General features: G+C 52.1%; 1 protein-coding gene and 1 long non-coding RNA gene across 2 annotated transcripts in view; both read right to left on the bottom strand.

The window, feature by feature from the left end:
* The window catches only part of CHD8 (chromodomain helicase DNA binding protein 8), an 86,978-nt gene extending 61,293 nt beyond the window's left edge, over nt 1-25,685 (bottom strand). The window contains exons 1-13 of the mRNA XM_090130109.1: nt 25,013-25,685; nt 21,042-21,413; nt 16,037-16,410; nt 14,082-14,196; nt 11,438-11,632; nt 11,275-11,343; nt 11,133-11,188; nt 9,376-9,493; nt 9,186-9,269; nt 8,949-9,086; nt 7,210-7,331; nt 5,622-5,865; nt 1,423-1,599 (exon numbers count right to left, since the gene is read on the bottom strand). Of these exons, the coding sequence (XP_089986235.1) occupies nt 1,423-1,599; nt 5,622-5,865; nt 7,210-7,331; nt 8,949-9,086; nt 9,186-9,269; nt 9,376-9,493; nt 11,133-11,188; nt 11,275-11,343; nt 11,438-11,632; nt 14,082-14,196; nt 16,037-16,410; nt 21,042-21,413; nt 25,013-25,639 (2,691 nt within the window). The 5' untranslated portion in view covers nt 25,640-25,685. The remainder of the gene's footprint in view (nt 1-1,422; nt 1,600-5,621; nt 5,866-7,209; nt 7,332-8,948; nt 9,087-9,185; nt 9,270-9,375; nt 9,494-11,132; nt 11,189-11,274; nt 11,344-11,437; nt 11,633-14,081; nt 14,197-16,036; nt 16,411-21,041; nt 21,414-25,012) is intronic.
* LOC149913299 (uncharacterized) lies at nt 21,414-22,911 on the bottom strand. The gene is made up of 2 exons (XR_016461327.1): nt 22,012-22,911; nt 21,414-21,742 (listed from the first exon to the last, which is right to left on the bottom strand). It is a non-coding gene; the product is annotated as an uncharacterized LOC149913299 (long non-coding RNA).
* Nucleotides 25,686-25,688: the final 3 nt, after the last annotated feature.

Genomic DNA, 25,688 nt, shown 5'->3' with positions numbered 1-25,688 from the left:
AGTTGTGGATCTCGAGTCAATGCGTTTCGACATCCTCAGCCCCCCACCAACTTATAGGGTTTTTCCTCACCCCACAACCACCCTATATGGGATTTCCTTTCCCCCACCACCCTATATGGGATTTCCTTTCCCCCAACACCCCATAGGGCCTTCCTGGACCCCAATCCCATACCAGATCCACGTGTTTGAGGCTGCTGCACTTCCTGACCTCATGCGTCCCATCGACATCCTCAGACCCCAACCAACTTATATGGGATTTCCTCACTCCACAACCACCCTATATGGGATTTCCTCACCCCCACCACCCTATAGGGGATTTCTTCATCCCCACCACCCTATAGGGTCTTCCTGGACCACCAATCCCATACCAGATCCACGTGTTTGAGGCTGCTGCACTTCTTGACCTCATGCGTCCCATCGACATCCTCAGACCCCAACCAACTTATATGGGATTTCCTCACCCCACAACCACCCTATATGGGATTTCCTGGACCCCGACCCCATACCAGATCCATGTGTTTGAGGCTGTCCACCAGCTTACAGTTGTGGATCTCGAGTCAATGTGTTTCGACATCCTCAGCCCCCCACCAACTTATAGGGTTTTTCCTCACCCCACAACCGGCCTATATGGGATTTCCTCACCCCTACCACCCTATAGGGGATTTCTTCACCCCCACCACCCTATAGGGTCTTCCTGGACCCCAATCCCATACCAGATCCACGTGTTTGAGGCTGCTGCACTTCTTGACCTCACGCGTCCCATCGACATCCTCAGACCCCAACCAACTTATATGGGATTTCCTCACCCCACAACCACCCTATATGGGATTTCCTTTCCCCCACCACCCTATAGGGTCTTCCTGGACCCCGACCCCATACCAGATCCATGTGTTTGAGGCTGTCCAGCAGCTTACAGTTGTGGATCTCGAGTCAATGCGTTTCGACATCCTCAGACCCCCACCAACTTATAGGGTTTTTCCTCACCCCACAACCACCCTATATGGGATTTCCTCACCCCCACCACCCTATAGGGTCTTCCTGGACCCCAATCCCATACCAGATCCACGTGTTTGAGGCTGCTGCACTTCTTGACCTCATGCGTCCCATCGACATCCTCAGACCCCAACCAACTTATAGGGTTTTTCCTCACCCCCCCCACAATCCTATATGGGATTTCCTCACCCCCACCACCCTATAGGGGATTTCCTTTCCCCCAACACCCCATAGGGTCTTTCTGGACCCCAATCCCATACCAGATCCACGTGTTCTGAGATTGCTGCAGCTCTTGAATCCATGCATGCCTCGTCGACATCCTCAGACCCCAACCAACTTATAGTGTTTTTCCTCACCCCACAACCAACCTATATGGGATTTACTCCCCCCCACCACCCTATAGGGTCTTCCTGGACCCCGACCCCATACCAGATCCATGTGTTTGAGGCTGTCCAGCAGCTTGCAGTTCCTGTTTTTCAGTCGATGTGCCTCGTCGATGATGACGCATCGCCACTCGATCTCCCTCAGCTCGGGGCAATCGGAGAGGATCATCTCGAAGGTGGTGATCAGAGCATCGAATTTGTAGGCACCAGGGATGAGCCGACCCTATAAAAAAAATCCTAAACTCAACCCCGGGTTTGACCCTATAATATTGGGGGTTTTTTTTGGGGGGGGGGGGTCTCAGGTCCCCCTTCATCCCATTGTTGTTGTTAGGAACGCAGATTTGTTTTCTCGTAGGGTTTGGATTTCTGATCCCTTGGGGGAGGTTGGAGTTTGGGATGAGGTTTTATGGGGATATTTGTGGGGTTTTTATGGGGTTTCAAGCTTCTTCTCATCCCCTTCCTCTCCTCCACCCTTAGGAGGATCTAAAAGGGCTTTTATGGGACATTTGTGGGGCTTTTATGGCTTGTTTTATAGGGTTTTAGGCTTCATCTCATTCCCTTATCGTCCTCCATCCTCAGAAGAATCTAAAAGGGTTTTTATGGGGCTTTTATGGGGTTTTTTTATGGGGTTTTGAGCCTTCTTCTCATCCCCTTGCTGCCCTCCCTCCTCAGTAAGACCTACAAGGGTTTTTATGGGACATTTGTGGGGCCTTTATGGCTTTTTTTATGGGGTTTTGAGCTCCATCTCATCCCCTCCTTGTCTTCCACCCTTAGAAGTGTCTAAAAGGGTTTTTATGGGGATATTTGTGGGGTTTTTATGGGGTTTCAACCTTCTTCTCATCCCCTTGCTGTCTTCTATCCTTAGAAGGATCTAAAAGGGTTTTTATGGGACATTCATGGGGCTTTTATGACTTGTTTTTATGGGGTTTTAGGCTTCATCTCATTCCCTTATCGTCCTCCATCCTCAGAAGAATCTAAAAGGGTTTTTATGGGGCTTTTATGGGGTTTTTTTATGGGGTTTTGAGCCTTCTTCTCATCCCCTTGCTGCCCTCCATTCTCAGTAGGACCTACAAGGGTTTTCATGGGACATTTGTGGGGCATTTATGGCTTTTTTATGGGGTTTTGAGCTCCATCTCATCCCCTCCTTGTCTTCCACCCTTAGAAGTATCTAAAAGGGTTTTTATGGGGATATTTGTGGGGTTTTTATGGGGTTTCAACCTTCTTCTCATCCCCTTGCTGTCTTCTATCCTTAGAAGGATCTAAAAGGGTTTTTATGGGACATTCATGGGGCTTTTATGGCTTGTTTTTATGGGGTTTTAGGCTTCATCTCATTCCCTTATCGTCCTCCATCCTCAGAAGAATCTAAAAGGGTTTTTATGGGGCTTTTATGGGGTTTTGAGCCTTCTTCTCATCCCCTTGCTGCCCTCCCTCCTCAGTAAGACCTACAAGGGTTTTTATGGGACATTTGTGGGGCCTTTATGGCTTTTTTTATGGGGTTTTGAGCTCCATCTCATCCCCTCCTTGTCTTCCACCCTTAGAAGTGTCTAAAAGGGTTTTTATGGGGATATTTGTGGGGTTTTTATGGGGTTTCAACCTTCTTCTCATCCCCTTCCTCTCCTCCACCCTTAGGAGGATCTAAAAGGGTTTTTATGGGACATTCGTGGGGCATTTATGGCTTGTTTTTATGGGGTTTTAGGCTTCATCTCATTCCCTTATCGTCCTCCATCCTCAGAAGAATCTAAAAGGGTTTTTATGGGGCTTTTATGGGGTTTTTATGGGGTTTTGAGCCTTCTTCTCATCCCCTTGCTGCCCTCCATTCTCAGTAGGACCTAATAGGGCTTTTATGAGACATCTGTGGGGCATTTATGGCTTCTTTTATGGGGTTTTGAGCTCCATCTCATCCCCTCCTTGTCTTCCACCCTTTGAAGAGTCTAAAAGGGTTTTTATGGGGATATTTGTGGGGTTTTTATGGGGTTTCAACCTTCTTCTCATCCCCTTCCTCTCCTCCACCCTCAGGAGGATCTAAAAGGGCTTTTATGGGACATTCGTGGGGCTTTTATGGCTTGTTTTATAGGGTTTTAGGCTTCATCTCATTCCCTTATCGTCCTCCATCCTCAGAAGAATCTAAAAGGGTTTTTATGGGGCTTTTATGGGGTTTTTTTATGGGGTTTTGAGCCTTCTTCTCATCCCCTTGCTGCCCTCCATTCTCAGTAGGACCTACAAGGGTTTTCATGGGACATTTGTGGGGCATTTATGGCTTTTTTATGGGGTTTTGAGCTCCATCTCATCCCCTCGTCTTCCACCCTTAGAAGTATCTAAAAGGGTTTTTATGGGGATATTTGTGGGGTTTTTATGGGGTTTCAACCTTCTTCTCATCCCCTTGCTGTCTTCTATCCTTAGAAGGATCTAAAAGGGTTTTTATGGGACATTCATGGGGCTTTTATGGCTTGTTTTTATGGGGTTTTAGGCTTCATCTCATTCCCTTATCGTCCTCCATCCTCAGAAGAATCTAAAAGGGTTTTTATGGGGCTTTTATGGGGCTTTTATGGGGTTTTGAGCCTTCTTCTCATCCCCTTGCTGCCCTCCATCCTCAGTAGGATCTACAAGGGTTTTCATGGGACAATTTGTGGGGCCTTTATGGCTTTTTTTATGGGGTTTTGAGCTCCATCTCATCCCCTCCTTGTCTTCCACCCTTAGAAGTGTCTAAAAGGGTTTTTATGGGGATATTTGTGGGGTTTTTATGGGGTTTCAACCTTCTTCTCATCCCCTTCCTCTCCTCCACCCTTAGGAGGATCTAAAAGGGTTTTTATGGGACATTCGTGGGGCATTTATGGCTTGTTTTTATGGGGTTTTAGGCTTCATCTCATTCCCTTATCGTCCTCCATCCTCAGAAGAATCTAAAAGGGTTTTTATGGGGCTTTTATGGGGTTTTTATGGGGTTTTGAGCCTTCTTCTCATCCCCTTGCTGCCCTCCATTCTCAGTAGGACCTAATAGGGCTTTTATGAGACATCTGTGGGGCATTTATGGCTTCTTTTATGGGGTTTTGAGCTCCATCTCATACCCTCATTGTCTTCCACCCTTAGAAGTATCTAAAAGAGTTTTTATGGGGTTTTTATGGGGTTTTTATGGGGTTTTGAGCCTTCTTCTCATCCCCTTGCTGCCCTCCATCCTCAGTAAGATACAAAAGGGTTTTTATGGGGATATTTATGGGGTTTTTATGGGTATTTATGGGGTTTTGAGCCTTCTTCTCATCCCCTTGCTGCCCTCCATCCTCAGTAAGACCTAAAAGGGTTTTTATGGGAATATTTATGGGGTTTTTGTGGGGTATTTATGGGGTTTTGAGCCTTCTTCTCGTCCCCTTGCTGCCCTCCTTCCTCAGTAGGATCTAGAAGGGTTTTTATGGGGATATTTATGGGGTTTTTATGGGGCTTTTACGGGGTTTTTATGGGGTTTTGAGCCTTCTTCTCATCCCCTTGCTGTCCTCCATCCTCAGTAGGACCCAAAAAGGTTTTTATGAGAATATTTATAGGGTTTTTATGGGGTTTTGAGCCTTCTTCTCATCCCCTTGCTGTCCTTCATCCTTAGCAGGACCTAAAAGGCTTTTTATGGGGAAATTTATGGGGTTTTTATGGGGTTCTGAGCCTTCTTCTCATTCCCTTGCTGCCCTCCTTCCTCAGTAGGATGTAGAAGGGTTTTTATGGGGATATTTATGGGGTTTTTATGGGGCTTTTATGGGGTTTTGAGCCTTCTTCTCATCCCCTTGCTGCCCTCCATCCTCAGTAGAACCCAATAGGGTTTTTATGAGAATATTTATGGGGTATTTATGGGGCTTTTACGGGGTTTTTATGGGGTTTTGAGCCTTCTTCTCATTCCCTTGCTGCCCTCCATCCTCAGTAGAACCCAATAGGGTTTTTATGAGAATATTTATGGGGTTTTTATGGGGCTTTTATGGGGTTTTGAGCCTTCTTCTCATCCCCTTGCTGCCCTCCATCCTTAGCAGGATCTAAAAGGGTTTTTATGGGGAAATTTATGGGGTTTTTATGGGGCTTTTATAGGGTTTTTATAGGGTTTTGAGCCTTCTTCTCATCCCCTTGCTGCCCTCCATCCTTAGCAGGATCGAAAAGGGTTTTTATGGGGAAATTCATGGGGTTTTTATGGGGTTTTGAGCCTTCGTATCGCTCCCCTCTTGGCCTTTTTTTTGGGATGGAGGTTCTATGATGGGATTTCTTTGCTCCTTTCCTTACCCTGGAATCCTTACAGTACATCTCATACTGCTGAATCATCTGCCTGGAAGCCAGGCTGCCGTGATAAACGATGCTGTTCATTTCAGTCCAAGTGTTGAATTCCCTTTCCCAATTGGTGATGGTGGAAAGAGGGGCGATGACCAGGAAAGGCCCCCGGATTCCCACGTTGGAAACTTCCTGCAGGAAGGCGATGGACTGGATGGTTTTTCCCAATCCCATCTCGTCAGCCAGGATGCAGTTCTGCCTGTATTGGAAGGGGGGGATACAAAAAAAGGGGGTGAGGGGGGGTGGGACACAAAAAAAGGGGGTGAGGGACACAAAAAAGGGGGGGAGGGGGGGAGGGACACAAAAAAGGGGGGCAGGAGGACACAAAAAAAGGGGGTGAGGGAAACAAAAAAGGGGGGGGAGGGACACAAGAAAAGGGGTTTAAGGGGGGAGAGACACAAAAAAGGGGGTGAGGGGGGGAGGGACACAGAAAAAGGGGGGAGGGACACAATAAAAGGAGGTGAGGGACACAAAAAAGGAGGGGAGGGACAGAAAAAAGGGGGTGAGGGACAGAAAAAAGGGGGTGAGGGACAGAAAAAAAGGGGGTGAGGGGGGGTGGGACACAAAAAAGGGGGTGAGGGACACAAAAAAGGGGGGTGAGGGGGGGTGGGACACAAAAAGGGGGGAGGGACACAAAAAAAGGGGTGAGGGACACAATAAAAGGGAGTAAGGAACACAAAAAGGGGGGGGAGGGACACAAAAAGGGGGGGAGGGACACAAAAAAGGGGGGAAGGGGAGGAGGGACACAAAAAAAGGTGAGGGGGGAGGGACACAATAAAAGGGGGTGAGGGACACAAAAAAAGGGTGTGAGGGGGATGGGAAACAAAAAAGGGGGGGAGGAGGACACAAAAAAAGGGGGGGAGGGACACAAAAAAGGGGGGGAGGGACACAAAAAAGGGGATGAGAGGGGGAGGGACAAAAAAAGTGGTTGAAGGGGGGAGGGACACAAAAAAAGGGGGGGAGGGGGGGTGGGACACAAAAAAGGGGGTGAGGGACACAAAAAAGGGGTGAGGGGGGGAGGGACACAAAAAAAGGGGGTGAGGGGGGAAGGGACACAAAAAAGGGGGGGAGAGACACAAAAAAAGGGAGTAAGGGACACAAAAGGGGGGGGAGGGACACAAAAAAAGGGGGTGAGGGACACAAAAAAGGGGGTGAGGGGGGAAGGGACACAAAAAATGGGGTGAGGGACACAAAAAAAGGGGTGAGGGGGAAAGGGACAGAAAAAGGGGGGGGTGAGGGACACAAAAAAGGGGGGGAGAGACACAAAAAAAGGGAGTAAGGAACACAAAAAGGGGGGGGAGGGACACAAAAAAAGGGGGTGAGGGGGGAAGGAACACAAAAAAAGGGGGGGAGGGACACAAAAAAGGGGGTGAGGGACACAAAAAAAGGGGGTGAGGGGGGAAGGGACACAAAAAAAGGGGGTGAGGGGGGAGGGACACAAAAAAAGGGGGGGAGGGACACAAAAAAAAGGGGATGAGGGGGGGGAGGGACACAAAAAAGGGGGTGAGGATGCCTTGATGGTGACGATGATGCTGACGCTCACCTGTTGTACCAGTTGAAAAGCAACCAGTTGACTCCTTCCAGCTGATATTCACGGAGCTGGTTGTGGTTTTTGTACTCGTGGGATGATTCCAGTTTCTTCCAAGAGCCGGCTTGAGGACGGGGCTGCAGGGGAGGGGGGGAAAGGGGGGGGAAAAGGGGGTTAAGACCGTTTTGGGGTTGATGATGGAATGGAGAGAAGCCTTGAGAGGTGGGAGGGAGGGATGGAAGTGAGAAGGAACTCAAGAGGTGGGGGAATAATGGGGTTCAGCTCAGCTAAGTGCAAGTTTTTGGTATTTTGGGCTGGAGGAATAAAGGCTGGGAGGGGAGGAATCATAGGAAAACAGATTGGGGGGAATAAAATCCTTGAGTGCAGCCCTGTAGAGAGGAGCTGGGGGTCCTGGGGGGTGAAAACCTGCTTTGGGAGTGACTGGAATGGCCTCAAGTTGCAGCAGGGGGAGTTTAGTTTGGATTCTGGGGAGAAAATCTTTGGATATTAGGGAGAAAATCTTTGGATATTGGGGAGAAAATCTTTGCAGGAAGGGATTTGAAGCTGCAATGGCCTCAGGTTGCAGCTGGGGGAGTTTGGTTTGGATATTGGGGAGAAAATCTTTGGATATTGGGGAGAAAATCTTTGCAGGAAGGGATTTGAAGCTGCAATGGCCTCAAGCTGCACCTGGGGGAGTTTAGTTTGGATATTGGGGAGAAAATCTTTGGATACTGGGGAGAAAATCTTTGCAGGAAGGGATTTGAAGCACTGGAATGGCCTCAGGTTGCACCTGGGGGAGTTTGGTTTGGATATTAGGGAGAAAATCTTTGGATATTAGGGAGAAAATCTTTGCAGGAAGGGATTTGAAGCTGCAATGGCCTCAGGTTGCACCTGGGGGAGTTTGGTTTGGATACTGGGGAGAAAATCTTTGGATATTGGGGAGAAAATCTTTGCAGGAAGGGATTTGAAGCACTGGAATGGCCTCAGGTTGCAGCTGGGGGAGTTTAGTTTGGATATTAGGGAGAAAATCTTTGGATATTAGGGAGAAAATCTTTGCAGGGAGGGATTTGAAGCTGGAATGGCCTCGAGTTGCACCTGGGGGAGTTTGGTTTGGATATTGGGGAGAAAATCTTTGGATATTAGGGAGAAAATCTTTGCAGGAAGGGATTTGAAGCTGGAATGGCCTCAGGTTGCAGCTGGGGGAGTTTGGTTTGGATATTGGGGAGAAAATGTTTGGATATTAGGGAGAAAATCTTTGCAGGAAGGGATTTGAAGCTGCAATGGCCTCAAGCTGCACCTGGGGGAGTTTAGTTTGGATATTGGGGAGAAAATCTTTGGATACTGGGGAGAAAATCTTTGCAGGAAGGGATTTGAAGCTGGAATGGCCTCTGGTTGAAGCTGGGGGAGTTTAGTTTGGATATTGGGGAGAAAATCTTTGGATACTGGGGAGAAAATCTTTGCAGGAAGGGATTTGAAGCTGGAATGGCCTCAAGTTGCAGCTGGGGGAGTTTGGTTTGGATATGAGGAAGAAAATCTTTGCAGGAAGGGCTTCCATATTGAGGTGGTGGAGTCAGCAGGCCTGGATGTGTTTAAAAACGAGCTGCTGAGGTGATTTAGCTGAGGGTTGTGTCAGAGTTCGGATGGTTTGTTTGGATCCTCGATGACCTTTAAGGTCTTTTCCAAGCTGAAGGTGTGATTTTAAGGATTCTGTGATGGGGTTGTGAACCTAAAAAGGGGGTTGAGGGGACGCCCACCAAACGTTTGAGCTCCGGATGGCGTGCTTGGATCCGTTTGAATTCCCCAATCTTCCCTTCATCCACGTCTTCCTTCAGCTCCCAGGTGCTGTCCTCGTAGGGCAGGGAGCACCACTTCACCAGGTAATAAACCACAGGCTGAGGATGGGGGTTAAAAAAAAGGGGGTTTGGTCGTTAAGGACAGCATTTCTAGGATCACAACATTGATGTGTGTGTGCCCTACAACCCCCTGCTCACCTCCCCGTTGTCTTTATCAACGCTGTGGGACTCGTCCAGGATCCGATCCACCTCCACGTAATCGGGGTTGAAAGGCTCCTCGTCCTTTTTTCAAGTGGAAAAAATAAAGGATGAGGATCCAAACGTGGCATTTTTAGCCCCCCCACCCCCAAAAAAAAAAGTCAACAACCCCCCTCCTGGGGAGGTTCACCTCGTGGAAGAAGTGCCTCATCTGTGTCATCTTGGTTTTGAAACGTTTCAGCTTCTGGTGGATCCTCTTGTCTTTCTCCAGCTGGTCGATGGTGGCCCACTCGCAGTGCAAGTAGGAGCTGAAGGGGAGAAAAAATGGGGGATTTTAAGGGGATTTGGGGGATCCCAAAGGGATGTGGGGGGTCCTAAAGGGATGTGGGGGGTCCTAAAGGGATGTGGAAGGTCCTAAAGCAATGTGAAGAACCCAAAAGGATGAGGAAAAACCCCAGAAAAGGGACACTGAGAAAGCAAGAGCCCAAAGGGATGTGGAGGACCCTAAAACGGAGAACCCTAAAGTGATGTGAGGGACCCTAAAGGGATGTGGGGGACCCTAAAGCGATGTGAAGACCCCAAAAGGATGAGGAGAAACCCTGGAAAAGGGACACTGAGAAAGCAAGAGCCCAAAGGGAACATGGAGGATCCCAAAAGGGAGGACCCTAAAGGGATGTGAGGGACCCTAAAGGGATGTGGGAAGTCCTAAAGCAATGTGAAGACCCCAAAAGGATGAGGAGAAACCCTGGAAAAGGGACACTGAGAAACCAAGAGCCCAAAGGGATGTGGAGGAACCCAAAAGGAACATGGAGGACACCAAAAGGAGGACCCTAAAGGGATGTGGGGGGTCCTAAAGCCATGTGAAGACCCCAAAAGGATGGGGAGAAACCCTGGAAAAGGGACATTGAGAAAGCAAGAGCCCGAAGGGATGTGGAGGACCCTAAAAGGGAGGACCCTAAAGGGATGTGAGGGACCCTAAAGGGATGTGGAAGGTCCTAAAGCAATGTGAAGACCCCAAAAGGATGAGGAGAAACCCCAGAAAAGGGACACTGAGAAACCAAGAGCCCAAAGGGATGTGGAGGACCCTAAAAGGGAGGACCCTAAAGGGATGTGGGGGACCCCAAAAGGATTTAGGGGACCCTATAGCAACGTGAAGACCTCAAAAGGATGAGGAGAAACCCCAGAAAGGGGACACTGAGAAACCCAGAGCCCAAAGGGAACATGGAGGACCCCAAAAGGAACGTGGAGGACACCAAAAGGAGGACCCTAAAGGGATGTGGGGACCCCAAAGGGATTTAGGGGATCCTAAAGCAACGTGAAGACCCCAAAAGGATGAGGAGAAACCCCAGAAAAGGGACACTGAGAAACCAAGAGCCCAAAGGGACGTGGAGGATCCCAAAAGGAATGTGGAGGACACCAAAAGGAGGACCCTAAAGTGATGTGGGGACCCCAAAGGGATGTGGGAGGTCCTATAGCAATGTGAAGACCCCAAAAGGATGGGGAGAAACCCTGGAAAAGGGACATTGAGAAAGCAAGAGCCCAAAGGGATGTGGAGGATCCCAAAAGGGAGAACCCTAAAGGGATGTGGGGGACCCTAAAGGGATGTGGAGGATCCCAAAAGGAACGTGGAGGACCCCAAAGGGAGGACCCTAAAGGGATGTGGGGGACCCCAAAGGGATGTGGGAGGTCCTAAAGCAATGTGAAGACCCCAAAAGGATGAGGAGAAACCCCAGAAAAGGGACACTGAGAAACCAAGAGCCCAAAGGGATGTGGAGGATCCCAAAAGGAACGTGGAGGACCCCAAAGGGAGGACCCTAAAGGGATGTAGGGGACCCCAAAGGGATTTAGGGGATCCTAAAGCAAGGTGAAGACCCCAAAAGGATGCGTAGAGCTCCAGGAGAGCCAGAGAACCTCCTGTGGTCCAGCAAGGAGCCACAGAGCACTCACTAATTCTTATATTTGACGAAGAACTCCTCTGATTCTGTCAACTGCCCCGACGGGAGCTGCCAAAAAGGAACAAAAAAGGAGATGTTAACAGCTGCCAAAAGCCCCTTCCCCAATTTATGGGGTCGTAAATTGTTTCCCTCACCTCCTTTTTAACCACCCTCATGGACAGGACTTTGTCCACGATGGCCGCGTCCTCCTCGCTGGGATTCTCCTGGAAAAGAAGGAGGAAATTGAGATAAAACAGAGGAAAAATAAGCAACCCTGAGGGTGACGAAGGTGAAGGATGAAGAGGAAGGTCCCCCTACCACAAAAAATTGCATGGAGGGCAACGTCTCGCCCTCTGGCTCCGGTTCTGGGGCGGGGGGTTGTGGGGCAGGGGGCTGCTCTGCACGCACGGGCCCCGTAACGTCCAGCTCTTCATCTTCCTCATCATCAGTGATCTTGATGTCTAAATCCTCGGTGTATTTCTTGCGTTTGACTTGGCGGTTCGAGCGTCGCTTCTGAGGGAGGAAGGAAGGAAAAGGGATTTGGGGTTTTTGGTGGGTGAGAAGAGGGGATGGCGAGGGTAGAAGTTGGGGAGGTTGGGGAGGGTTGGGGAGGATGAGGGCAAAAAGCGGGGAGAACGAGGGTAAAAGTTGGGGAGAATGAAGGCAAAAGTCGGGGAGAACAAGGGTAAAAGTTGGGGAGAACGAAGGCAAAAGTCGGGGAGAACGATGGTAAAAGTTGGGGAGAATGAAGGTAAAAATCGGGGAGCATGAGGGTAAAAGTTGGGGAGAACGAGGGTAAAAGTTGGGGAGAATGGGAGGGTCAAAGATTAGGGTGAACAAGGCCAAAATTTGGGGTCATTCTGGCCTGAAGTTTGGGGTCAACAAGGCCTGAAGTTTGGGGTCAACAAGGCAAAGATTTGGGGTCATTCTGGCCTGAAGTTTGGGGTCAACAAGGCCTGAAGTTTGGGGTCAACAAGGCAAAGATTTGGGGTCATTCTGGCCTAAAGTTTGGGGTCAACAAGGCCTGAAGTTTGGGGTCAACAAGGCCTGAAGTTTGGGGTCAATGAAGCCAAAGGTTGGGGTCAAGGAAGCCCAAAGTTTGGGGTCATTGAAGCCAAAAGTTGGGCTCCAATGGTTGAGGTCAATAAGGGCCAAAGGTTGGTATCGAAAAGGCTGAAATTTGGGGTCAATGAGGCCAAAATTTGGGGTCATTCTGGCCTAGAGTTGGGGGTCAACAAGGCCTGAAGTTTGGGGTCAATGAGGGCCAAAGGTTGGGGTCAAGGAAGCCCAAAGTTTGGGGTCAATGAAGCCAAAAGATGGGCTCCAATGGTTGAGGTCAATAAGGGCCAAAGGTTGGCATCCATAAGGTCAATATTTGGGGTCAACGAGGCCAAAATTTGGGGTCATGGAGGCCTAAAGTTGGGGGTCAACAAGGCCTGAAGTTTGGGGTCAATGAGGGCCAAAGCTTGGGGTCAAGGAAGCCCAAAATTTGGGGTCAATGAAGCCAAAAGTTGGGGTCATGGAGGCCTAAAGTTGGGGGTCAACAAGGCCTGAAGTTTGGGGTCAAGAAAGAGCAAAAGTTGGGGTCCAGTAGTTGAGGTCAACGAAGCCCAAAGGTTGACACCAACAAGGCCAAAATTTGGGGTCATGGAGGCCTGAAGTTGGGGGTCAACAAGGCCTGAAGTTTGGGGTCAATGAGGGCCAAAGGTTGGGGCCAAGGAAGCCCGAAGTTTGGGGTCAGTGAAGCCAAAAGTTGGGGTCCAATGGTTGAGGTCAATAAGGGCCAAAGGTTGGTATCGAAAAGGGTGAAATATGGGGTCAGTGAGGCCAAAATTTGGGGTCATTCTGGTCTAGAGTTGGGGGTCAACAAGGCCTGAAGTTTGGGGTCAATGAGGGCCAAAGGTTGGGGTCAAGGAAGACTAAAAGTTGGGGTCCAATGGTTGAGGTCAATAAGGGCCAAAGGTTGGCATCAAAAAGGCCAAAATTTGGGGCCAATGAGGCCAAAATTTGGGGTCATGGAGGCCTAAAGTTGGGGGTCAACAAGGCCTGAAGTTTGGGGTCAATGAGGGCCAAAGGTTGGGGTCAAGGAAGCCCAAAAGTTGGGGTCAAGGAAGCCAAAATTTGGGGTCATGGAGGCCTAAAGTTGGGGGTCAACAAGGCCTGAAGTTTGGGGTCAAGGAAGAGCAAAAGTTGGGGTCCAGTAGTTGAGGTCAACTAAGCCCAAAGGTTGACACCAACAAGGCCAAAATTTGGGGTCATGGAGGCCTGAAGTTGGGGGTCAACAAGGCCTGAAGTTTGGGGTCAATGAGGGCCAAAGATTGGGGTCAATGACAACGAAAAGTTAGGGTCCAATGGTTGAGGTCAACGAAGCCCAAAGGTTGACACCAACAAGGCCAAAATTTGGGGTCATTCTGGCCTGAAGTTGGGGGTCAACAAGGCCTGAAGTTTGGGGTCAATGAGGGCCAAAGGTTGGGGTCAAGGAAGACTACAAGTTGGGGTCCAATGATTGAGGTCAATAAGGGCCAAAGGTTGGCATCAAAAAGGCCAAAATTTGGGGCCAATGAGGCCAAAATTTGGGGTCATGGAGGCCTAAAGTTGGGGGTCAACAAGGCCTGAAGTTTGGGGTCAAGGAAGACCAAAAGTTGGGGTCCAGTAGTTGAGGTCAACGAAGCCCAAAGGTTGACACCAACAAGGCCAAAATTTGGGGTCATGGAGGCCTGAAGTTGGGGGTCAACAAGGCCTTAAGTTTGGGGTCAATGAGGGCCAAAGGTTGGGGTCAAGGAAGCCCAAAATTTGGGGTCCAATGGTTGAGGTCAACGAAGCCCAAAGGTTGACACCAACAAGGCCAAAATTTGGGGTCATGGAGACCTGAAATTGGGGGTCAACAAGGCCTGAAGTTTGGGGTGAATGAGACCAAAATTTGGGGTCAATGAGGCCAAAATTTGGGGCCAAACTGCCCTACCTGCACGCTGGTCTCTTCGTCGTCCCGCGGCGATTGCGCCGGCATCACCTCGGCGTCGGAGTTGTCGGAGGAGGCGTTGCGCTTCCGCTTCTTCCCCACCACCGGGGTGATGGTGCTGAGGGTGGGGGGCACAGATGTGGGGTTATGGGGGATGGAAATGGGGTGAGAGCCAAAGTTTGGGGGTCAACAAGGCCAAAATTTGGGGTCAACGGGAGGAAGAAGGGTTGCGGGCCACGAAGTAGAAGGTTTGGGGTCAACAAGGCCAAAATTTGGAGTCCAAAAGTTGGGGGTTAATAAGGGGAAGGGTTGGGGTCAGCAGTTTGGGGTCATTAAGGCCAAAATTTGGGGTCAAGAAGGCCAAAATTTAGGGGTCAGCGGGAGGAAGAAGGGTTGGGGTCAATGAGGCCCCAGAGTTGTGGGTCAATGGCAGCGATGAGGGTTATGGGCAATGAGACCCAAAGTTTGGGGTCAATAACGCCAAAATTTGGTGTCAAGGAGGTCCAGAAAATGGAGGCCATTAAGAACAAAATTTGGGTCAATAAAGCCAAAATTTGGGGGTCAGTTGGAAAGACATGGGTTGGGGTCAATGAGACCCAAAGTTTGGGGTCACTAAAGCCAAAATTTGGGGTTAAGGAGGCCAAAATTTGGGGGTCAGTTGGAAAGACATGGGTTGGGGTCAATGAATCCCAACATTTGGGGTCACTGAGGCCAAAATTTGGGGACATTAAGGCCAAAATTTGGGGGTGAGTTGGAAAGACATGGGTTGGGGTCAATGAGACCCAAAGTTTGGGGTCACTAAAGACAAAATTTGGGTCAATGAGGCCAATATTTGGGGGTCAGTTGGAAAGACATTGTTGGGGTCAATGAGACCCAACGTTTGGGGTCACTGAAACCCAAAGTTTGGGGTGACTAAGACCAAAATTTGGGGTCAAGGCGGCCAAAATTCGGGGGTTAGTGGGAGGGACACAGGTTGGGGTCAATGAGACCCAAAGTTTGGGGTCACCAGGGCCAAAACTTGGGGTTAAGGAGGCCAAAATTTGGCGTCAGTGGGAGGGACGTGTGTTAGGGTCAATGAGACCCAAAGTTTGGGGTCACTGAGGCCAAAATTTGGGGTCAAGAAGGCCAAAATTTGGGGGTCAGTGGGAGGGACACGGGTTGGGGTCAATGAGACCCAAAGTTTGGGGTCACCAGGGCCAAAACTTGGGGTTAAGAAGGCCAAAATTTGGGGGTCAGTGGGAGGAACGTGTGTTGGGGTCAATGAGACCCAAAGTTTGGGGTCACTGAAGCCAAAATTTGGGGTCAAGAAGGCAAAAATTTGGGGGTCAGTTGGAAAGACATGGGTTGGGGTCAATGAATCCCAACATTTGGGATCACTGAGGCCAGAATTTGGGGACATTAAGGCCAAAATTTGGGGGTCAGTGGGAGGGACACGGGTTGGGGTCAATGAGACCCAAAGTTTGGGGTCACCAGGGCCAAAACTTGGGGTCAAGAAAGCCAAAATTTGGGGGTCAATTGGAAAGACATGGGTTGGAGTCAATGAGACCCAAGGTTTGGGGTCACTGAGGCCAAAATTTGGGGTCAAGAAGGCCAAAATTTGGGGGTCAGTGGGAGGGACACGGGTTGGGGTCAATGAAGCCGAAGTTTGGTGCCAACCAAGCCCAGACATGGAGGTCACCAAGAACCAAATTTGGGGGTGAACGAGGTGGTGATTTGAGCTGAAACGAGCCCGTTTTTGGACTCAAGAACGCCAGAAGTTGGGCCGGGACGAAAAAAATCCCACGTTGAGAAAAAAAACAAAGCCCAAGCCATCAGGAAAAGAAACCAGCACCGGGTGTAACGAAAACGAATAACGCAGCGCTCGACGCCTTGTCGGGCACAACGAAGCCATCCTGCCTAAACCTGGTGGGAAGCGGGTGAAAATTCGAGGTAAAACAACCCCCCCCCTCCCTCCTCACCTGGGTTTGCTACGCCCCTTGCTCTTGCCAGCCCCCCCTTGCCCCTTTCCCTTGCGTGGTCGTTCCTCCTTGGGCCCTCCGCGCTCGCCGGTCCCTTTGCGACGTCGTTTGCGCTCCCCCTCGTCGTCTGGCCTCACGCTGGGCAGCTCGTCTTCGTTGAGCACACGGGGGATGTTCTGCTCACCCCGAGCACGGGCACGAGCGATGGCTTCTGCCACAATACGATTGGCTTTCTCTTGTTTCTTCTGATGTTCCAGCTTACGGCTCTCTTCTGAAGCTCCCCGCGAACCCGGCCCGCTCAGAGCGGCCACCTCGCTGCTGCTGAGGACTTTCACCACGGATAAACCAGGAGAGCTGCCCTGAGAGGAGCCGGCCTGCAAGGGATGGAGTTCAAAATGGAGGTTTTTTGGTTTTATTGGAAGCAAGGGGGTGAAAAACACGACGGCGCGCAATGGGAGACGGTGCAACCGTTCTCAAAGGCGCTCGTCTCGACCCAAGTTGATCATCCATACACAAAATGACCCAAATGTTGTTCTGCTCAATCTAAACGTTGATCATCTCGACCCAAAATGACCCAAATGTTGTTCTGCTCAATCCAAACGTTGATCATCTCGACCCAAAATGACCCAAATGTTGTTCTGCTCAATCCAAATGTTGATCATCTCAACCCAAAATGACCCCAAAACACTCATCTCGACCCAAATGTTGATGAATCCAACCCAAAATTATCAAAAACATTCATCTCAACGCAAATCTTGATCAACCCAACCCAAAATGACCCCAAATGTTGCTCATCTCAACCCAAATGTTGATCATCTCTACCCAAAATGACCCCAAAACACTCATCTCAACCAAAATGTTGATCACCCCAACCCAAAATGACCCCAAATGTTGCTCATCTTGATCCAAACGTTGATCATCCCATCCCAAAATGAACCAAAAACACTCATCTCGACCCAAATCTTGATCAACCCAACCCAAAATGACCCCAAATGTTGCTCATCTCAACCCAAATGTTGATCATCTCAACCCAAAATGACCCCAAAACACTCATCTCGACCCAAATGTTGATCATCCATACACAAAATGACCCCAAAACACTCATCTCAACCAAAATGTTGATGAACCCAACCCAAAATGACCCCAAAACAATCATCTCGACCCAAACGTTGACGAATCCAACCCAAAAAGACCCAAATGTTGCTCTTCTCAACCCAAATGTTGATGAACCCAACCCAAAATGACCCCAAAACACTCATCTTGACCCAAATGTTGACAAACCCAACCCAAAATGACCCCAAACATTGCACATCTCAACCCAAATGCTGCTCATTTCTACCCAAAATGACCCAAAACCACTCATCTCGACCAAAATCTTGATGAACCCAACCCAAAATGACCCCAAAACAATCATCTTGACCCAAACGTTGATGAACCCAACCCAAAATGACCCAAATGTTGCTCTTCTCAACCCAAATGTTGATGATCCCAACCCAAAATGACCCAAAACGTTGCTCTTCTCAACCCAAATGTTGCTCATCTCAACCCAAAATGACCCCAAGACACTCATCTCAAACCAAGTGTTGATCACCCCAACCCAAAATGACCCCAAATGTTGCTCATCTTGATCCAAACGTTGATCATCCCATCCCAAAATGAACCAAAAACACTCATCTCGACCCAAATCTTGATGACCCCAACCCAAAATGACCCCAAATGTTGCTCTTCTCAACCCAAATGTTGATCATCTCTACCCAAAATGACCCCAAAACACTCATCTCGACCAAAATGTTGATCATCTCTACCCAAAATGACCCCAAAACACTCATCTTGACCCAAACGTTGACGAACCCAACCCAAAATGACCCCAAATGTTGCTCTTTTCAACCCAAATGTTGATCATCTCGACCCAAAATGACCCAAATGCTGCTCTGCTCAACCCAAACACTGATCATCTCAACCCAAAATGACCCCAAAACACTCATCTTGACCCAAATCTTGATCATCCCAACCCAAAATGACCCCAAACGTTGCTCTTCTCAACCCAAATGTTGATCATCTCTACCCAAAATGACCCCAAAACACTCATCTCAACCAAAATGTTGATCACCCCAACCCAAAATGACCCCAAATGTTGCTCATCTTGATCCAAATGTTGATCATCCCATCCCAAAATGAACCAAAAACACTCATCTCAACCCAAATCTTGATGACCCCAACCCAAAATGACCCCAAACGTTGCTCTGCTCAACCCAAATATTGATCATCTCTACCCAAAATGACCCCAAAACACTCATCTCGACCAAAATGTTGATGAACCCAACAAAAAATGACCCCAAAACAATCATCTTGACCCAAACGTTGATGAACCCAACCCAAAATGACCCAAATGTTGCTCTTCTCAACCCAAATGTTGATGAACCCAACCCAAAATGACCCCAAAACAATCATCTTGACCCAAATGTTGATCATCCCAACCCAAAATGACCCAAAACGTTGCTCTTCTCAACCCAAATGTTGCTCATCTCAACCCAAAATGACCCCAAAATACTCATCTCAAACCAAGTGTTGATCACCCCAACCCAAAATGACCCCAAATGTTGCTCATCTTGATCCAAACGTTGATCATCCCATCCCAAAATGAACCAAAAACACTCATCTCGACCCAAATGTCGATCATCCCCACCCAAAATTACCCAAATGTTGCTCATCTCAACCAAAATGTTGATATTCCCAACCCAAAATTTTCCAAAAACACTCATCTAGACCAAAATGTTCATGAACCCAACCCAAAGTGACCCCAAAAGTTGCTCATCTTGACCCAAATGTTGATCATCCCAACCCAAAATGACACAAAAACGCTCAACTTGACCCAAATGTTGTCCATCCCTTCCCAAAATTACACAAATGCTCCTCATCTCGACCCAAACTCTACCGTACCCATCCTGACCCCAAAAACCCAACCCCACCCATCCCAAACCAAACCATCACTCATCCCAACCCCAAAAAACCCAACCTACCGATCCCAACCCCAAAAACCCAACCCTACCCATCCCAACCCCCCAAAACCCCACCCCACCCATCCCGACCCCAAAAACCCAACCCTGCTCATCCCAACCCAAACATCACTCATCTCAACCCCAAAAACTCCACCCTACCCATCCTGACCCCAAAAAACCCAACCCTACCCATCCCAACCCAAACATCACTCATCCCAACCCCAAAAACTCCACCCTACCCATCCCAACCCCAAAAAACCCACCCCTCCCCCATCCCGACCCCAAAAAACCCAACCCTCCCCATCCCAACCCCCCAAAAACCCCACCCTCCCCATCCCGACCCCAAAAAAACCACCCCTCCCCCATCCCGACCCCAAAAAACCCAACCCTCCCCATCCCAACCCCCCAAAAACCCCACCCTCCCCATCCCAACCCCAAAAACCCAACCTTGCTCATCCCAACCCAAAACATCACTCATCCCAACCCCCCAAAAACCCCACCCTCCCCATCCCGACCCCAAAAACCCAACCCTACCCATCCCAACCCAAACATCACTCATCCCGACCCCAAAAACCCAAGCCTCCCCATCCTGACCCCAAAAACCCAACCCTACCCATCCCAACCCAAACCATCACTCATCCAGACCCCCAAAAACCCAACCCTCCCCATCCCGACCCCAAAAAACCCAACCCTACCCATCCCAACCCAAACATCACTCATCCCAACCCCAAAAACTCAACCCTACCCATCCTGACCCCAAAAACCCAACCCTACCCATCCCAACGCCAAAAACCCAACCTTCCTCCCCATCCTGACCCCAAAAACCCAACCTTGCTCATCCCAACCCAAACCATCACTCATCCCAACCCCCCAAAAACCCCACCCTCCCCATCCCGACCCCAAAAACCCAACACTACCCATCCCAACCCAAACATCACTCATCCCAACCCCAAAAACCCAAGCCTCCCCATCCTGACCCCAAAAACCCAACCCTACCCATCCCAACCCAAACCATCACTCATCCAGACCCCCAAAAACCCAACCCTCCCCATCCCGACCCCAAAAAACCCAACCCTACCCATCCCAACCCAAACATCACTCATCCCAACCCCAAAAACTCAACCCTACCCATCCTGACCCCAAAAACCCAATCCTACCCATCCCAACCCAAACATCACTCATCCTGACCCCAAAAACCCACCCCTCCCCATCCCAACCCCAAAAACCCCACCCTCCCCATCCCAACCCCAAAAACCCAACCTTGCTCATCCCAACCCAAAACATCATTCATCCCAACCCCCCAAAAACCCAAGCCTCCCCATCCCAACCCAAACATCACTCATCCTGACCCCAAAAACCCAACCCTACCCATCCCAACCCAAACATCACTCATCAAGACCCCAAAAACCCAACCCTCCCCATCCCGACCCCAAAAACCCAACCCTACCCATCCCAACCCAAACATCACTCATCCCGACCCCAAAAACCCAAGCCTCCCCATCCTGACCCCAAAAACCCAACCCTACCCATCCCAACGCCAAAAACCCAACCTTGCTTATCCCAACCCCAAAAACCCAACCTTGCTCATCCCAACCCAAACCATCACTCATCCCAACCCCCCAAAAACCCCACCCTCCCCATCCCGACCCCAAAAACCCAACACTTCCCATCCCAACCCAAACATCACTCATCCCAACCCCAAAAACCCAAGCCTCCCCATCCTGACCCCAAAAACCCAACCTTGCTCATCCCAACCCAAACCATCACTCATCCCAACCCCCCAAAAACCCAACCCTCCCCATCCCGACCCCAAAAAACCCACCCCTGCCCCATCCCGACCCCCAAAAACCCCACCCTCCCCATCCCGACCCCAAAAAACCCACCCCTCCCCCATCCCGACCCCAAAAAACCCAACCCTCACCATCCCGACCCCCCAAAAACCCCACCCTCCCCATCCCGACCCCAAAAAACCCCACCCCTCCGCCATCCCGACCCCAAAAACCCACCTGGGGTTGCAACACCACCTTCAACGGCACCGTCAGCCTCTGCCCCGCTCCTCCCACCACCTGCGGCACCGAAGAAACGGCCACGGGTGCCGCCTGCCCCCCAGTTCCGGGTGGCTGCTGGAGGAGCTGAATTTTTTGGGGGGCTCCTGGTTGCCCCGCGGCTCCGGGGGGCTGTTGGACCTGGAGTTGAATGGTGACCACCTTAGCTGGTTGCCCCGGAGCCCCTTTGGTTTGTCCCAAAGCTGCCAGCTGGTTGCCTTGCAGGACGATTTTGCCGGGGAGGCTGCCCAGCACCACGTGACGTTGGCCTGGGGGGGCCGGACCCCCGCCGGGGGGCTGCTGGAGGACCAGGGTGATGCGCTTGGATTCGCCCTACAAGTGAGTAAGGGGGGAGGGTGGGGCTGAGCGATGGGGTGCTCGGCTTCTGAGACCCCAACCTTGCTGCCCCCCTACCACCCAAATGCCCGAAGAAGCCAATTCAGAAAGCCCCAAAATCCCAAAGACCCCAATCCCAGTGATCCCCAAAATCCCAAAGACCCCAATCCCAGACACCTCCCACCCAAAGACCCCGTAGACCCCAATCCCAATGACCCCAAAACCCAAAGACCCCAACCCTGTAGACCTCGACGCCCCCACTACCCAAACCCAAAGGCTTCAGCCCCAAACACCCCACAGACCCCAAACCCTACAGACCTTGCTGCCTCCCATCACCCAAACCCAAAGACCCTAAAGACCCCAACCCCAAACACCCCACAGATCCCAAATCCTATAGATCTTGCTGCCCCCCCACCACCCAAATGCCCGAAGACTCCAATTCAGAAAGCCCCAAAATCCCAAAGACCCAACCCAATCCCCAAAACCCCAAAGACCCCAATCCCAGACACCTCCCACCCAAAGACCCCAATCCCAAACTCCAAAGACCCCTCAGAACCCCAATCCCAATGACCCCAAAACCCAAAGACCCCAATGCCCCCCACCACCCAAATGCCTCAGCCCCAAAGACCCCAACCCCAAACACCTCACAGACCCCAACCCTGTAGACCTCGATGCCCCCCACCACCCAAACCCAAAGACCCTAAAGACTGCAACCCCAAACACCCCACAGATCGCAAATCCTACAGACCTTGCTGCCTCCCACCACCCAAATGCCCGAAGACCCCAAATCAGAGAGCCCCAAAACCCCAAAGAACCCAACCCAATCCCCAAAACCCCAAAGACCCCAATCCCAGTGATCCCCAAAACCCCAATGACCCCAATCCCAAACTCCAAAGACCCCGCAGAACCCCAATCCCAATGATCCCAAAACCCAAAGACCCCAACCCTGTAGACCTCGATGCCCCCCACCACCCAAACCCAAAGACCCTAAAGACCCCAACCCCAAACACCCCACAGATCCCAAATCCTATAGATCTTGCTGCCTCCCACCACCCAAATGCCCGAAGACCCCAATTCAGAAAGCCCCAAAATCCCAAAGACCCAACCCAATCCCCAAAACCCCAAAGACCCCAATCCCAGACACCTCCCACCCAAAGACCCCAATCCCAAACTCCAAAGACCCCTCAGAACCCCAATCCCAATGACCCCAAAACCCAAAGACCCCAATGCCCCCCACCACCCAAATGCCTCAGCCCCAAAGACCCCAACCCCAAACACCTCACAGACCCCAACCCTGTAGACCTCGATGCCCCCCACCACCCAAACCCAAAGACCCTAAAGACCCCAACCCCAAACACCCCACAGATCCCAAATCCTACAGACCTTGCTGCCTCCCACCACCCAAATGCCCGAAGACCCCAAATCAGAGAGCCCCAAAACCCCAAAGAACCCAACCCAATCCCCACCACCCCAAAGACCCCAATCCCAGTGATCCCCAAAACCCCAATGACCCCAATCCCAGACCCCTACCACCCAAAGACCCCAATCCCAAACTCCAAAGACCCTGCAGAACCCCAATCCCAATGACCCCAAAACCCAAAGACCCCAACCCTGTAGACCTCCCCAAAGGCTGCAGCCCCAAAGACCCTAAAGACCGCAACCCCAAACACCCCACAGACCCCAAACCCCCACCACCCAAATGCCCAAAGACCCCAACTCAGCCCCAAAAGCCCAAAGACCCCCCCAACAATTCCAACCCAATGATCCCCCCCATCCCCTCAACCCCCATCCCAAAGACCCCCCCCATCCCAAAGACCCCCCCATCCCAAAGACCCCCCCCACAGCAATCCCACAACCCAACGACCCTCCCAATCCCAAAAGACCCCAAAGACCCCCCCATTCCAATGACCCCCCCAAAAATCCCCTCACAGCAAGCCCACAACCCAACGACCCCCCCAATCCCCCTTCTCCACGACCCCCACACCCAAAAACCCCCAAACCCCCCCCTTTGCCCCCCATCCCACAATCCCCCTCCCCACACCCCCCACAACCCAATTGACCCCCCATCCCCACAACCCCCAAACCCCACAACCACCGCCCCCAAGACCCCCCCCCACAACCCCCCAGCCCTCCCCAACCACCCATTTCCTCCCCCACAACCCCATTTCCCCCCGTGCCCCTCAAACCCAACCCCCCCCAAGACCCCATTTCCCCCCACTGCCCCAATTTCCCCTCCATCCCCCCCACAATCCCATTTCCCCCACCCTCACCCCCCCACCTCAAACCCAAACCCCTCCAGACCCCATTTTCACCCCCCACCCCCCCCAATACCCCATTTCCCCCCTCGCCCCCCCTCACTCCCCCCACCAATACCCCATTCCCCCCCAATGACCCATTCCCCCCCGTTTCCCCCCCCCATCCCCCTTACCCCACCCACTGCCCCATTTCCCCCCCCACCCCCCTTACCACCCCCACCACTCCATTTCCCCCCCCATACCCCATTTCGCCCCCCCACCACCCCATTCCCCCCCCCACAGCCCCAACCCCCCCACCAATACCCCATTTCCCCCCCATACCCCCCCATAACCCATTTCCCCCCCCCACACCCCCTTACCCCCCCCAACACCCCCTTACCCCCACCACCCCATTTCCCCCCCACCCCCCTCCTACCCCCCCCAATACCCCATTCCCCCCCCACCCCCTTTACCCCCCCCACCAATACCCCATTCCCCCTCCCTTACCCCCCCCACCAATACCCCATTTCCCCCCCCACTGCCCCAACCCCCCCACCAATACCCCATTCCCTCCCCCTTACCCCCCCATAACCATTTCTACCCCCACACCCCATACCCCCCCATACCCCATTTCCTCCCCCACTGCCCCATTCCCCCCCGCCCTCCCCACCCCATTTCCCCCACCAATACCCCATTTCCCTCCCCACCCCATTTCCCTCCCCACCCCATTTCCCCCCCCACCCCCCTACCCCCCCCACCCCATTTTCCCCCCACCCCATTTCCCCCCCCCCACCAATACCCCATTTCCCTCCCCACCCCCCTACCCCCCCCACCAATACCCCATTTCCCTCCCCACCCCCCTACCCCCCCCAACCCATTCCCCCCTCCCCACCCCCCTACCCCCCCACCCCATTTCCCCCCCCACTTCCCCCCCCACCCCATTTCCCCCCCCACCCCCCCACCAATACCCCATTTCCCCCCCCACCCCCCCACCAATACCCCATTCCCCCCCCACCAATACCCCATTTCCCCCCCCACCCCATTTCCCCCTCCCCACCCCCCTACCCCCCCCACCCCATTTCCCCCACCAATACCCCATTCCCCCCCCCCACCCCCCTACCCCCCCCACCCCATTTTCCCCCCCCTACCCCCCCCACCCCATTTCCCCCCCCCCACCCCCCCCACCAATACCCCATTTCCCCCTCCCCACTCCCCTATCCCCCCCACCCCATTTCCCCCCCCACCCCATTTCCCCCCCCACCCCCCTACCCCCCCCAACACCCCATTCCCCCCCCCCCCACGGCCCCTTTTCCGTCCCCCCCCCCCTATTCCCCCCCCCATCCCCCCCCCCCAAATTCTCACCTGCGCAGGGGCCGAGGTGAGCGTGACGGCTGGTTTGAGGGGGGTCCCGGCCCCCCCCCCCGCCTTAACGGGCTGCAGCACTAATTGCTTCACCGGCCTCCCAGGCGTCACCAACCTCTGCACCGTCCCAGGGTTGGGGGTCCCACCGGGTGGCCCCCCCACCCCCCCCCCACCAGATCCCGGAGTTGTAGGGACGATGGAAACTCCTGGACGTAAAGGGGGGGCCGTTAAAACTTTAGCGAATGTCACTTTACCCCCGTTGGCCCCCCCGGGGGGGTTGGGAGGATTTTGGGGTTGAGAAGCGATAGGGGTTAAAGGCGGTCCTCCCGTCGTAGGGGGAGCTTTGAGGATGACGATTTTTGGGGCCCCCCCGGTTTGGGGTGGGGCTGAGACCCCCATGAATGGATTCCCTTGACTCAACACCTCCTGTTCCTGGGGGGGAGGTTGAGGAGGAGCCGGAGGGTCGTTGGGGGGGGCTTGGGGAGGGGGAGGTGCTTCGGGTGGGGGGGGGTCCAGCCCCCCCGCTAAACCCAAAGCTTCTTCTATAGGGTCCTGGGGTTCGTCGGTCAACGGGTCCAACCCGAAAAGATTGGGGTCGTCGAAAAGGTCCATGATCGGATCGGCCATTTTGGGGGTGGGGGCTTCCCACCCCCTAAAGGGGGGGGGGGGAAGGGGT

The sequence above is a fragment of the Phasianus colchicus genome, chromosome 39 (assembly GCF_987193195.1).
Source record: "Phasianus colchicus chromosome 39, bPhaCol1.hap1.1, whole genome shotgun sequence".
Taxonomy (NCBI): Eukaryota; Metazoa; Chordata; class Aves; order Galliformes; family Phasianidae; genus Phasianus; species Phasianus colchicus.
The sequence above is the reverse complement of the archived record's forward strand: the minus strand, read 5'-3'. Positions and strand labels throughout refer to the sequence as shown.